This window comes from Crassostrea angulata, chromosome 7 (assembly GCF_025612915.1).
Source record: "Crassostrea angulata isolate pt1a10 chromosome 7, ASM2561291v2, whole genome shotgun sequence".
Taxonomy (NCBI): Eukaryota; Metazoa; Mollusca; class Bivalvia; order Ostreida; family Ostreidae; genus Magallana; species Magallana angulata.
Genome location: NC_069117.1, coordinates 24,818,126 through 24,832,634, shown reverse-complemented (window position 1 = coordinate 24,832,634; position 14,509 = coordinate 24,818,126). Strand labels below are relative to the sequence as shown.

The 14,509-nt window shown below is 33.1% G+C and overlaps 1 protein-coding gene across 1 annotated transcript; it reads left to right on the top strand.

Moving 5' to 3' along the window:
• The first annotated feature begins 166 nt into the window (after positions 1–166).
• Positions 167–13,754, top strand: LOC128191549 (sister chromatid cohesion protein PDS5 homolog B-like). The gene is made up of 33 exons (XM_052863679.1): positions 167–318; positions 942–1,049; positions 1,221–1,415; positions 1,760–1,846; positions 1,956–2,053; positions 2,497–2,623; positions 2,965–3,045; positions 3,209–3,349; positions 3,461–3,576; positions 3,684–3,924; positions 4,019–4,170; positions 4,428–4,541; positions 4,670–4,702; positions 4,864–4,961; positions 5,057–5,196; positions 5,379–5,594; positions 5,809–5,899; positions 6,099–6,168; positions 7,003–7,126; positions 7,258–7,413; positions 7,505–7,573; positions 7,952–8,088; positions 8,243–8,366; positions 8,472–8,676; positions 9,571–9,685; positions 10,072–10,204; positions 10,295–10,417; positions 10,511–10,564; positions 10,832–10,977; positions 11,196–11,717; positions 12,423–12,548; positions 12,651–12,782; positions 13,131–13,754. The coding sequence occupies exons 2-33, from the start codon at positions 954–956 to the stop codon at positions 13,234–13,236; spliced, it is 4,368 nt and encodes a 1,455-aa protein (XP_052719639.1). The 5' UTR covers positions 167–318; positions 942–953; the 3' UTR covers positions 13,237–13,754.
• Positions 13,755–14,509: the final 755 nt, after the last annotated feature.

Here is a 14,509-nt window from a genome sequence, read left to right as displayed (position 1 = left end):
CAATTTGATTTGCTAGTGTTTTTTAAGAAAATTTTAATTATTTTGTATTGTTTACAATCTGTTGATATTATTTGTTGTACAAATTGGAATTGTAAAAAAGGTTATTCCAATCTATCTCAAAAAGCCGTAAAATCATTTTAAACTTTTGCCTATAATCAGGATTTTAGCAATGTTCCTCTAATAAATTGACCAATCACATGAAACCTTTCATCCTATGACGAAAAATGTATGTAACCTCTCATATGGAGGAATAGTTGGCGCCGTTTGGATTTGGTCTTTGTTGACATAAATATATTGTATTGTTTTGGTACACTTAAGGTAATAATTGATTTTTGTAAAGAGGCAATGTATTTTAATGTCAATTTAAATTGTTTATTTATAGCATCGGTTAAGAATTTACTTATTATTTCGGAGATATTCGTATTTTTCGAGGACCATTTTTTTTCCAAAATGGCCGAATATTAGTGTGTGTACATCAATATCCTAGTAGTAATTAATGCCCTATATGTTGCGTGTATGGTGACAATAAGGAAACGGTCCACTAATTTTTCGTAATGAATCTGCTCATTTATCACTTATATTAGATACATGTATCGATCGTCGAAAGAAAATGGTGTGCAACATCGACAATTACTACCACTTTACCAGAGTATCTTTAGCCTCTTTAAAAATATTGCAAGAACTCTTTCATTAATAACATTTCTTGTCTAAAAACTTCAGAAATTATGAAATTTACCTTTCATCTTAACAAGTAGAAGTCAAATTATCTGCTGTTAAAGATATTTCTAATTTAAATATTTTAAAAAGGCGTAATCTTTTAATACAACACCATTTTTATCCAATTTGATATCTTGTTTTAAAAGGATTTCTTCCTCAATTATATATAACTGTAATTGCTTTATTGATTGGCATAATGTTTACTTCTTGGTTTTTTTGAAAAGCAAAATGCAACAATGACGAGCGTTGCAGGGAAAAAAGTGGTGTATCCTTCTGGATGTAAGGAGGTCAATGAAGAAATAGGAAAAGATGAATTAGTTCGGAGACTAAAGGTTGGTATTGAGCATTTAAAGGTGTAAGTAAAGTGCCATTATCAGTTTAGTAGTTTGTGCAGACTAGAAACTATGTTTTATCTTTTGAGACCAAATACGGGTGTAAATGAAATAGATATGGATGTTAATGTATAATCACTTTGTGTTTTATTTTTGCTGTTACTCTTGTAGCTCCTTGCCAGGGCTTTTCAAGACATGGGTCAAGATGACAATGAACAATACAGTGGCTTAGCTTTGTATTTGGCCACAGACTATTTCATGGACCATCAGAGTAAAGATGTTCGGTTACTGGTTGCTTGTTGTATAGCTGATGTTTTTCGCATCTTTGCACCTGATGCTCCTTACACAGAAGCTGCTCAGCTGAAGGTAAGCAATATTTTCATTCTATCATTGATGTATTTTCAGTTGCCACTTGTTACATGCAGCAGTTATTTCCCTATTGGTTGAATATTCCTTGATATATAAGAATGAATACATCCCTTGTTCAAAATTCATATTCCAAATATTTTTTGCAAGTCTTATGGGGGGGGGGTCTACCTATTTGTCCCATTTTATTTTTTTTTGGATGCAAAAAATGTATGGGCACTAACATTTCATACTAAAACAATGCTTTTATACTCTTGTTATACATTTGATATTCAAAGCATTTGGAAAGATTTTAGGTATTTGTAGAATGTTTCATATATATGTAGTTATCATTTTGGTTGTAGGAGATATTCATGTTCCTCATTAAGCAGTTAAGAGGTTTGGAAGAGCCAGATGCACCATCCTTCAAAAGATATTTTTATTTGCTAGAGGTAATTATAAAAACATTTACATGTTTGTTCCCATTTAAACATATATATTGAAACTAATTTCACTCTTGGATGTTTTGATGGGTTTCTTAATATGGTGTGATTTTTGTAGAATTTGGCATGGGTTAAGTCATTCAATATTTGTATTGAACTGGAGGACAGCCAAGAGATATTTTGCAGCCTTTTCCAGTTAATGTTTTCTATAATCAGGTATGTGTACATGTTGGAAAAATGTCAACAAAAAATAAAATTTGCAAGTCTGTCATGTATCATAAAATTGCTGGAGTATTGCATTAGTCTTTGCTGTCAAGGTTATGAGCCGCATGTTGACCTAAAGTTGATTTTTTTATGTTAATTGATGTAGAAAATAAGACCTGTATACAGTGTAGATTCTATGTTATGATATAAAGTGCTATTGACAAAAGCGCCCATGCCCTTTTAGTACATCCATTTGCACATTCTGCATTAAAGAATAAATGTTGCATTATGTATACAATGTTTTTAACACTGTTGATCAAATTTTAAAGTATTTTATTAAAAAAAAAAAAAGAAGGAAATCCACAAAAATTTTAACATAAATACATATTTTTTTAGGACATGCAATATTTGCATGTGTTTTGCTGTCAGAGAGTAATAAGCTTGTCTTATTTTAGTGAAAAGCACTCCAACAAAGTGAGAAACTTTATCCTGGACATGATGGCCCCACTGATCACAGAGGCTGATGCTGTCTCCCAAGAACTACTGGATATCATCCTCATCAACATCATTGAACCTTACAAAGTATAAATATAGAAATATACAATCAATCCAAAATATTTGAATGTATCCATAGAATATTTTACAATTTAATTGTTCTTTTTTTCTCAAATGCATGTATGCAGATCTTGTTAATCTTTTTCAAAGTTAAAGAGTGTGGGTTTTTTTTGTTTATTTAAAATAATGTGTTAGAAAAGTAGAGGGCATGTCCATGTCTCCTGAGAGCTTACCAGTAAACAACGTCCATGACTGTGACTGTCTTTCTCTTGGCATGCTCTGTTTATGGACATTTGAATGAAGATGTATGCTTTATTTACATGAATTGTATATGGATCTAGTTGAATTAATTTGCATGTATTCCCCAGACACAGAAGAGGGTAGCATATCAGCTAGCCAAAGATTTGTTGATACGAACCAGCAATGCAATAGAACCTTTCATCCAAACAGTAAGTAGTTGCATACAACTGCCTCTATTGCTTTTGATGAATAACAATGCTTGACTTAAAGCTTTAATTATTCAAACCTGTGGAATATCTAGGTATTGTTACATTCAGATACATGTTATTTGATATTTTGTGAGTAACATCAAGAACTTTCTTCTGTTTGCAGTTCTTCAACAATGCTTTAATGCTGGGAAAATCCTCAGAAAGTGAAGTCTCTGACAGACTGTATGATTTGATTTATGAACTCAATCAAATTTCTCCAAATGTCTTGCTCTCTGTGTTGCCACAACTAGAGTTTAAATTAAAGGTATTTAAAGGATTTTAAAAAATGAATATTAAACTGTTATTGTGCAATGCATTAATAGGTGAACATCAAGCAAAAAAATTGATTTTAATGATCTATGATTGTTTTATCTAGAGCAATGTGGAGTCTGAGAGGAAAAAAGTAACAAAACTGCTCGCAAAGATGTTTTCAGACCCTGGGTCAACACTTGCTGATCAGAATAGAGCTCTTTGGAATTGTTTTCTTGGAAGGTAAGAAGGACTGTATTTTTCTGTATATTTGAAATTTGAATATGTATAACATGTACATGTAAATGCCAAGATCAGTGTTTAAGGCCTGTATTGTTCATTTAATTCAGATTTAACGACATCAGCATTCTGGTTCGACAGTGCTGTGTTTCACACTCTCAGTTTCTGTTGCAACATCATCCCGAGTTATTCAAAGACATCGTAGAGCAGCTCAAAGTTCGTCAGCATGACCCTGAAGAAACCGTTAGAATGGAAGTTGTCAATGTTATTTTGACTCTTGCAAAAAATGACTTTTCAGTGTGCACCGAAGAATTGTTAAGTTTTATTAAAGAAAGAACATTAGACAAGAAGGTATGCTCTCTTGTATATGTACTTTTTAGATGATGAATATTGTCAAAAAAATGAAGATATTAAAATTATAAGTGAAAATTTTTTTGTCTTTCAGTTTCAAATTCGACAAGCTGCACTCTTAGGTCTTGGACAGTTGTACAAAAGATTTGCCTTAATAGAGGAGTATAATAAGGCAAATGTGGACAAAATAGCTTGGGTGAAAGATAAAGTATTTCATGCATACTACCAGAGTAATAATGAAGACAGGTAAAGAAATTGAGAACACATTTATTCAGTTTGCATAATTTATCAGGAAAAACAATAGGACCCTGACTCCAAATGTAATGTAGAGTAAATTAAAATGATATGGTAAAAATATGAATTAAATGCATGTAGTTTGATATTTTTTTGGATTGCCTCACTAGTAGGAACATACAATTCCTTTCTTTTGAAAAGTTTTTTGAATAATTCATAATGTAGTTTCAGTAATAAATTAAATATGATTTTTTTTGGTTACATTTCAGACTATTAGTTGAGCGTGTATTTAACACATGCTTGGTTCAGTATAACGCTGAGGTCTCCGAAAGAATGAAAAGATTGTATTTATTGTATGCAACAATAGATGATCATGCTGTCAGGTATGCAATGAGTTATAATTAGAGGGGTCTATTTCTTATTAGTAAGATGCTTGTTGATATTAGGTAGTTATTTATATTTGGTTAAATTTAGATTAACTTTAAATTACATGTATATTTTACTTTTCCAGGGCATTCCATGAAATGTTGAAGAACAAAAATCTGTAAGTTAATAGTTTTTTGACAAAGATATTTTTAGAATGATTTTTCGAGCTCTTGAGATAACATTTACATTGTAAATATTTGCAATGTTGAGTAGCAGTAATTCTTAAGAATTTATTAAACATTCTTAACTTCCCTTCTGTATATGATATATTCTTTGTAGTGTAAAAATCATGATGTCACAGTTGGTTGAGGCTGTTGAGGTCAACTTGGAAGGAGAGAAAACCATTCCCCTGAACAGAAGATTAGCAGGCATTGCTAGTAAGTATTCTGATTTATAGTGTTATTCCATGCAATGAGAGTAAATATTTCTGAATTACAGACTTAGTTCATTTTATTCTTTCCCAAATTCATAGAAACACTGCCAGAAACCAATAAAGCAAATGATCACATGAAGAAATTTGCCATGCTGCTGAAGGATGATAAACGGATGCGGCAATTTGTTAAAACCTTAGTGGGTCCAGATTGTAATTCCCAGAAAGCTCAGGAGTTGGTGGTAGGACTGGGACACCTATTTAACTGCAATTATTGTATATCAAAATTCAATCATTTGTTGATGTATGTTACCAATACTGGGACGAAACTGTAAAACTGAGCGAAATTACATTGGGCAAAAATAACCCTGTAGTATATATGATGTACATGTATATTCTCTCAGTGATGATTATGTTTTAACAGAAAGAGATTTTAAAGAAGCTTGGGGGCCCTGGGCCAGGCCAGCATAACTTGTTCTACAACTCCATAAAGTCTCTGATGGAAAGGATAGCCCCTGTGATGTTTGATGCAGCAGCTATTGAAATGCTGGTGAAGCATGTTGATGAGACTGTAAGAGGACTAGGCATCATTACTGATGGTATTGATTCTGCTTCAGAAAAGGGAGTTAGACTACTAGTGGTATGTGAATTCCTTTGTAATTGCAAAATTTTCTCATTTGAGGGTATACATGTTGTATTTCTTAGGATTTGTTCCAATTTGTTCTTAAATCAGCATGTAACAAAATATTTCCTTTTTTCAGACAGAAGTCTGCAATATATATATAGAGCTATCAACTAAAAAACATGCCACTTTTATCTTAATTACTTATAAATAATTTGTTTCGTTTTTGCAGGCTTTATCAAGTGTTTATCCTCACTACTTTAAAACAGAAGAGACTTTTGAACTGCTGCTATCTTTCCTAAAACATGATGATGAAGCAGTTGGTAAGTTCTTATGTTGGCAGTTTATGGTTTGTTTTTTTTTTATATATGATTAACATTCCTTAGTCTTTCACTGTATATGTGCATATCAAGTTAAAGAAACTTGCAGTACATGTATCTGTGAGGAAGACCTACAAGTGTACTTCTACTTACGTAGTCTTTTGTTATGTGTAAATCTAAATATGTAACTTTATTTCTTTAGCTGATCTGACCATCCAGATTTTCATAAATGTTGGAAGAAGTTTACAGTCAGAACATCCAAATATTTACACGTGAGTATTTTGTGAGATATAAAATATCCATTTCTTTTACTTTGCACTAGTATGAGAAATGGAAAATCATTAAATCTTTTTCTTGATCTTTTTTTTTTCAGTGATTCTTGTTTGAAAATCATTTGATAATCAAACTTTTTTCACTAACTTTGACATTAAAATTCCTGTTCTAGAAGGATTAGATTTATTATACCCCCCGCAAACAAAGGTTGGGGGGGTATATAGGAATCACCTTGTCCGTCCGTCCATCTGTCTGTCTGTCTGTCCGTCTGTCTGTGCAATCGTGTCCGGTCCATATCTTTCTTATGGAGAAACATTGGAAGTTCTTACTTCACACAAAGATTGCTTATGACCTAAGGGTGTGTCATGACCTTGACCCAAGGTCATTCGGGCAAGGTCAAGGTCACTGACAGAAAAACTGCAAAATTCGTGTCCGGTCCATATCTTTGTTATGGAGAAACATTGGAAGTTCTTACTTTACACAAAGATTGCTTATGATTAAAGGGTGTGTCATGACCTTGACCCAAGGTCAATTGAGAAAGTTCAAGGTCATTGTTTCAAAAAAGCTAAATTCTGTCTGTGTCATGTCTTGTATTAATGGAAATATTAGAAGCTAAAAGTTAACAGTTTTCAAAAATAAAGCAGTTGTTATTTATAGAAAATGGACAGTGAAATAGATTCATCCAATATTTTCTATAATAGCAAAAATACACGTGTTATGATTTTTTTCTTAGCGGGGGTATCAATTGTGAGCTTGCTCACAGTACCTCTAGTTTACGTAGTTTTTGTGCAATGAGTGAAAAAGTTGTGATTTTTATAAACTTTTCATTGCAGAGTTCTTTTGCCAATTCTTCAAAGGTCTGCAAAACTTGGCAACCCTAAACAAAGCAAACATGCTATCAAGTGCATTTCAATTGTTTGTCAAAAGAAGGAAACCATTCTCAATCAAGTCTTTGAGGTAATTTTAGATATTAAACTTGTGATGTAAACAACAATTTCCTACGCAGATACAGTGTCTTGCTTGCATTCATTTCTATAGTGCATGTTGCATTTTATGTTTTGAAATTTATAAAGAATTGTTTTCTTCAGTATGTTAAAAAATCTCTCACACCTGAGTCAGCCAACTTCATCACATCCATTGTTGCTCTGGGACACATTGCCAAAATGTGCCCAACAGAATTTGCAGTTGATGTGAAAGCAATCGTCTCCAAAACCATTGTCAAAGATCTTCTAATGATGGACAGGGTAAATAATTGATGATCGTTTCTAGAGCAGATTTATTGAATTAGAGTTATCTATCCTGTTTTATACTTAATTTTGTTCTTTTTTTTTGTAGACAACAGGCCCTGATACAACAGAAAGCTGGTACTCTGAACATCATGTCACAGAGGAAACAATGGCCAAGGTAGTTTTATGTAGCTTCTTGAAAATGTTCTAAGACTTGGCTAATGATTGTGAATCATATCATATTTGTTTTGAATAAATAGCTTAACCAGGTTATATTTTACTGGCTGAAGGTATCATGGTATTTACTGTATTTGTATCTATTCAGCTGAAAGGAGTAGGATTGCATGTAAAAATTTGAGATGTACTTAAAAGCAAGTATAATAGAGCATCAGGCATTTCAAAATAATCTAACAAGATCTCTTTATGCATGTACATATAATGAGTAAATTGATATGGAAAACAAAGCACATTTATAAAAGTAGCTTGAGAGAAACAAAACTGCTTTTGTGGTCGGCATTTGATATATGATAGCATTGTTTTATTTAATGTGTTTCAGTTACAAGCTATGAAAATGCTGGTGAGGTGGTTAGAGGGCCTACAAAGCAATGCTAACAACTCAGGGACCTCCACTCTAAGACTACTTTACACCGTTATTATTCATGAAGGAGACCTCATGGAAAAGGGCATGATCAAGTAAATAAATTGTCTTTGATGAACCTTGTCTTTTAGCTTGGAAATTTTAGAAGCATTAATATCAATCAGGAAAGTTTGTTTTGTCATAAAACCTGAGTCTTTTAGCTTTGCAATGTTGAATGGTGAATATTAATGAGGAATGTTGTTTTGGTAGTAAACCAGAGTTGGCCAGACTAAGGCTTCAGGCAGGATGCTGTATGCTCAAGCTAGCAGAGTACAAGTGTTACGGAGACCTCATCACAAGGGAGCAGTTCCAAGCATTGGCTCTGTTGATGAATGTAAGTAACTAATGCCGTCGTTGTTCAAATGTGATAAGATTGGTACACCTCAATTTTTGAAAGACTATGTCGTATTTGGAATGTTTATTTCTGTTTGAATAACAGGATAGCTGTTACCATGTGAGGCTTAACTTTGCCTTGAAGTTGAATAAAGGACTGATGACGCTCAGACTTCCACTGGAATACATGAGTATATTCACCCTGGCAGCTAATGATCCACTGAAAGAAAGGAGAGCCCAAATCAAAAACTTCCTTCATGCAAACATATCAAAAAGAAGGGATTACATCAAACAAAATCCATCCATAGGGGGTATGTGTTCTTTAACCTTTCAAGTTAAAATATCTGCTGGGGGGGTTTTTTTTCTGCATGATGCAAAATTTGTAAAAATTAGGTAATTGGTAAATATGTAACCTTTTTTATTTGTGTTAATTATTTATTTTATTTATTGTGATTAGAAAAGTTTCTTATAGCAACAAATACATGATTCAAAGGACTATGTTCGCTATGGTCAAATATCTGCCCCCGATTTCAACCAATTTTTAAATAGTATCGTATAAAAATAAAATCTTCACAAATCATTGTATAGAGGATGCCTTTAACTTTAATCTTGATTTTAGTCTTCATTGCTCATTCGCTGTTTATCTATGACATCACCTAAATGACCTAAGTCCCGCAATGTGCAAACAAATGAAAATATTCTCATTTTTGCTCTATATTTTGCATTCGGAAGTATAGAGCGCAGGTCTGCTCAAGTGCAATTTAATATATGTTTTTCTTCAGATAGTAATACACATAATGCTAAAAAATGGTACTTGAGCAAGCCTGCGCTCGATGTTTCCCAGTCGAAAAACCATCGGAAAACACCCATACTTTGCCACAAAACATCAATTTATCAAAATAATGCAATCTTCATTACGTCATTTCTACATTATGACGTCACTGTGGTGATAACCTTTTACACCTTTATTTCCAATATGATTTTAACTATCTTTCACCTTATTTTTAAAGCTCTTTCTAAAACTTTGATTTTGGAGGCAAAAAATGCATAAAACCGCACATAGTCTTTTGATTTTTTATTTTTTGCAATTTTAAAGTTGTCACAAAAAAAGGAAAAATAAGTTGTGGTGAAAATAACTGGACATGCTGTATATTGTAAACAAATTACTTTTTGTCTCGCATATAACTGATGAATTTTAATTTCAGCTCGCCTGTTCCATTTCATGCCTGAATATTCCATACCTTACGCCATTCATCTCCTGGCACATGATCCAGATCTTCAGTCTCATGAGCATTTAGAAATCCTAAAGAATATCAAGGAGTAAGTCAGTGTAAAATCTGTAAACCTGGAAAAGGTCATTCAATTTTACTTTAAGTAGTTTTGTTCTAAAGTTTCAGGGTGTCATACTGTAATTTCCTTTTTTTATGTGAATACTTGATTCCCCGAGTCCGCTGTTTTGTATCAAATCGCAAAAATAAAAAAATTGGCGATCACCAATTTTTTGTAATAATTTCCAGTATTTCAAAACTGTCTAAAAAATAAAAGCGAGACTTTAAAATCCGCGAGGGTTGCTTTTTGCGATTTTACGTGGAAATTAATTCCTTGCGTTTAATTAGGAATTTACAGTATATTATATGTACATTTAGCTGTGTTTCATAGTAATGTTGAGGTTTTGTGATCACTGAGCTGTTCATTCTCCTGCCCAGGTGTCTGTGGTTTATAATTGAACCTCTCATCAGTAAAAGTGAGGACTGCAACTACTCCTTCTTTAGAAAGATGTTGGAAAATATCAAACAGTGCAAAGATGCTCAGGATCCAGATGATGAAGCATCCAACAAAGTAAGAACTTAACAAGAACATGTACCTAGTTGTGTTTAGAGTTGCAATAAAATACACAAAAAGTGTATGTACATGTTATTAACATTACAGAAACTGTATGCTGTCTGTGATATAGCACTAGGGCTATTGGTGAGCAAAGCCACAAACATCACTTTAAAAGATTCCAACGTGGAACCAGTCCTCCCATCCAAGTGTTTTGTCAAGCAGGCCAAGGTTTGTACATCTGATTCTCCTGACTTTTTCATTATACTTGTATGTACCAGTATTTTCATATTTTATAATCTTTGAACTTGTCCTAACTTTTAGGGATATATGAATACCAAAATTTATGTTCCCAAAGAATTGGTGGAAGGACACAAGGTCAGTTTTTTTCCTCAAAGAGCATTTCTATTCTGGTTTATTATACTTGATTGAAAAGTATAGTTTGCAAATTTTGTCTGGGGATTAGCCATGCGGGTATATACATGTAAACATGTCTATAAATGTGTTGTATATTTTGTTTTCTACACTTTTGTACTTTTAAAATGATACGTTTACATGTTTAGAATTAAATGTAATTTCCACAACACATATGTAGGGCATAGACAGTAATATGTGTTTGTCTCAAATCAATCTGTAATTTTGCAGAGGAAAGGTGTTCATGACTCAATTCTGGCACCAAGTGAACCAGAAATTGTAGCTTGTCCAGGGCCAGTAGTTAATCCTTTACCATACACTCCAAGAGAAAAATCCTCCAAACCAGCCAGACCAAAAAAAGTCAAGAAAGAACAAAGGTGTGCATATTGAGTTTCCTATATAGTCATATACAGGCATTATCTAATTTGACTCCATGTAAAGATTATATACTACTCAAACTCAATTTTGATTGTGTGAATATTAAAAACATGTACGGAGATGGAATAAAATGTAGATTTTTGTAGTTTTTTAGTGCAGGAGAGGAAATTTATGTATTAACATGTTTTATAGAATTGCATTTTTATTTATACTTCAGTGAATCTGATGACATGGAATCTCCAGTGAAGAGTCCTAAAGAGAAAGCAAAGAGACCTCGCTCTAAAAAAGAAAATATAGATTCTCAGGAAGAAAACCAATCCTCAGGGGGTCCAAAGAAACGTGGCCGAAAAAGTGCCAAGAAAGAGAATGTTGCAGAGAATAAAAAGACAGATTCAGACTTGGATTCTTCTAAAGAGTCTCAGGAATTAAGTACTCAGTGTAGCTCTTCAGATGAACAATCGGAACAGGAACAAACGGAGAATCTTCCAAGAAGGCCAGGACGACCTCCAAAACAAGCTAATTCTAATTCCTCATCAGCCAACTCCTCGCCAAAAAGGGGCCGCAATAGTGATAATAAAGTGACAAAAGTCAAACAAATTAATGGTGCTTCACAAAAAACTTCTAATATTAAATCACCAGCAAAAAACAGTCCCAAAAATGCTGTAGGGAAATCACGGAAAAGATCTGCACCCACATCATCCGAAGAATCATCACCAGTTAAAAAAACTCGAGGAGCTAGGTATGCAAAAGAGAGATGTGTTATTTACATGTACATAGGAAAAGAAAACTGCAATGCTTACATATTTTTGAGTGTGGATCCATTTGAATGCTTTGTCTCTTGGAGTTATAATATCTTTCCTCTAATTTCTTAGTTGTCCAGTCTTTTCTATGCTTGCAGATATCGAGTAAGATTTACCAATAGTTGATCAAATTCATGTTAATTTTATTTTTGCTTGTTATTTTATATAATTTTCATAATTTACCAACTTTGTGGGTTTTTTCTTTGACTCTTTTAATTGTTGAGAGCATGATTTTCGGTATGACGAATGTACTAAGAAAATCTTTTATTAAATATATAGCTCTGAATTAATGGCAGTACTCTTGATGATATAGACAATGCATTTTATGTTAAACATAAATTTGTATTTTACTTATAAATCAAGATTTTTCTTTCTATTATAAATACAAATTTATTACTGTGAAGTTGTTCAAACTGTTTATCCGCTATTATCTAATTATTTCATTTGCAAAAACAGAAGAAGTGTTTTAGAAAGTTCTTTTTCTGGCAACATTTTCATGTGAAAGGGAACACCACCCAATCATTCCAGTTTCATTTGAAAAAATGATACACTCTGATTGCATGTTTACATACATTGAATATTTATATATGTATATATCTAATTTTGAAGTGAATTCACAATTTTACATGTAATTTGATGAATAGGGCAGCCGTAGTGAAGCAAGACAGCTCCGAGAGTGAACCTTCATCACCAATCAGTCTGGAGAGTGAATCATCATCGGTCAAAAGCTCACCTCGTAAAAAAGCAACCTCATCTACCGCAGCATCTAGGTAAGGGCTGTATGAAGATTATCGGCCAATGTTTTATCTTTTTGATCACTTTTAGTTTGATTTATCAGGGAGGATAACTTCATGTACATGTATATGTTATAGAAAAACACTAACAAGAAGTAAGATTCAGTCAGAATCTGAGTCTGAAGGAAATAAAACTCCAGTGAAAGGAAGGAAGGCAACCAAACAGCTTAAAGTCGACCAGTTCAGTACCAAAGTGTCCACTCGCAATGTGTAAGTTTTTATATTGATTGACATTGTATTTCTTAGAAATGATTTTAAAGAATCAACATTCACAGAAGTTGTGAAAATGTTTCAGAAGGTTAACTCCTTTAACATTCTGAAGGGGAAATTTTATGATTGAGTGAAGTCAAGGAACTTTATACTCAAGAGTGATCTTAGCATAAACCATTATGTTTTCTGGGGTCAAAAGTTAAGCTTGATTACTGATATACATGTATACTCTTGTCAGGTGTTTTCTATAACAATACAGGGGGAAGAGGCTCAAATCTTTTTAAAATGTCTCAATACATGTATGTACGTGTACTTTAGAAATTCATTTGAATCAATTTTGAATTGTAGAAGGAGAGCCCGGTCATTAGCGAATGGAACAGATGAAGACAGCATGGAAATCGAGTCGCCACAGCCAGCTTCAGCATCAAAGCGAGGAAGGGGGCGAAGAAAATGACAAACTGTCTACTGATCTAACAGACTCAAAATATTTAAGGCAGCTCTTGTTTTTAATGCGATGAATCCAGTGGTTGTGTCAGGTCCTGTATGTGTGAAAAAAAAGTTCACCTCTGACAATTTTATCCATGGCATGAAAATCTTTAGGATAGCTTAGTTTTGTCATCCATCAAGTTCTTCATTGAGAGAAATGAAATGTGTTCAAAGAATTTGAAATATTTTATATAAGAAAGATATCACCCACATAGGCAGTTCCTTGTAATTGTCAGTTTTGGGCAGCAACTTATTTACTTCAATGTAAGAAATTTACCTCTGGCTGAAGTAACCAGGTCAGCTGAAACAATTTTCTCGATCCCACAAACTATTAAGACTGTTGCTCTTATCTTGGAGTATATGTGTTATTTGTGATAGTTTGAGATTTCTGTTCATGAACTGATGAGATCATGTGAAGAAATATTGTATTTTATTTTGATTTATACAATAGTATTTAATATGGAATAAAATTTCAAAAGTTGTAAATATTTGTATTTGACTACTTTGAACTTTCACACAAAATGAAGTGACATCTGCATGAGTGATATTGAGATATTAGAACCAGTGGCAATGGTTTAAGATTAGGAGTAGGTCAATGTCATTGTTGCAAGCCATGACTGTATGTTATATTGGAAATATGCGGACTCCGGACTGTGACTAGAGAAGTTGGGTCCATGCTTCTCTTATATTACATTTCAACTTGGGTGAAGATTTTGATTAGCAAATCATTAAATTGTTTGACAACAGTTCACTTTGAAATATTTGTGTAGTTGAACAAAACCAGATAGGCTACAGAATACAAAGCAGTAAAAGCGCGGCAGACCACAGCTTTGAAATCACAGATACCTGTGGACAGATCTTTGTTTTATTCAGAATAATTGTGTGCACCAGTTGGAATAATTTCCCCTTTTTCTTAATTGGGGAAATAGAAGATGCCACAGAATCGTAATATACAGTATCTCACATTTTGTCTGAAGGAATTGATATGAAAGGTTGTTCAAGAGAAATGAAAAATTAAAAAAAAAATTAATGAAGAAAGGAGCAGTGCAGTCTTGGGTTTGATATGACTTAAATTAATAGCTTTAAGTCTCCTGACGTCAAAAACGTTTTATTTCATATTAAGATTATTTTCTATACTGTAGTAAGTATACTGTTATTTTTTAATGTAATACTATGGTGCAGGAAATTATCTGAATTACTAGAAAAAGAAATATTTTTGATGTGTCATGTCTGTGGGTAGC

Bases quoted from the DNA above. Each gene is read 5' to 3' on its own strand.
- LOC128191549 (XM_052863679.1), top strand. From the start codon at position 954: ATGACGAGCGTTGCAGGGAAAAAAGTGGTGTATCCTTCTGGATGTAAG. The intron at 1,416-1,759 runs GTAAGCAATATT...TTTTGGTTGTAG, and splicing joins CAGAAGCTGCTCAGCTGAAG to GAGATATTCATGTTCCTCAT. The intron at 7,414-7,504 runs GTAAATAATTGA...TTTTTTTTGTAG, and splicing joins ATCTTCTAATGATGGACAGG to ACAACAGGCCCTGATACAAC.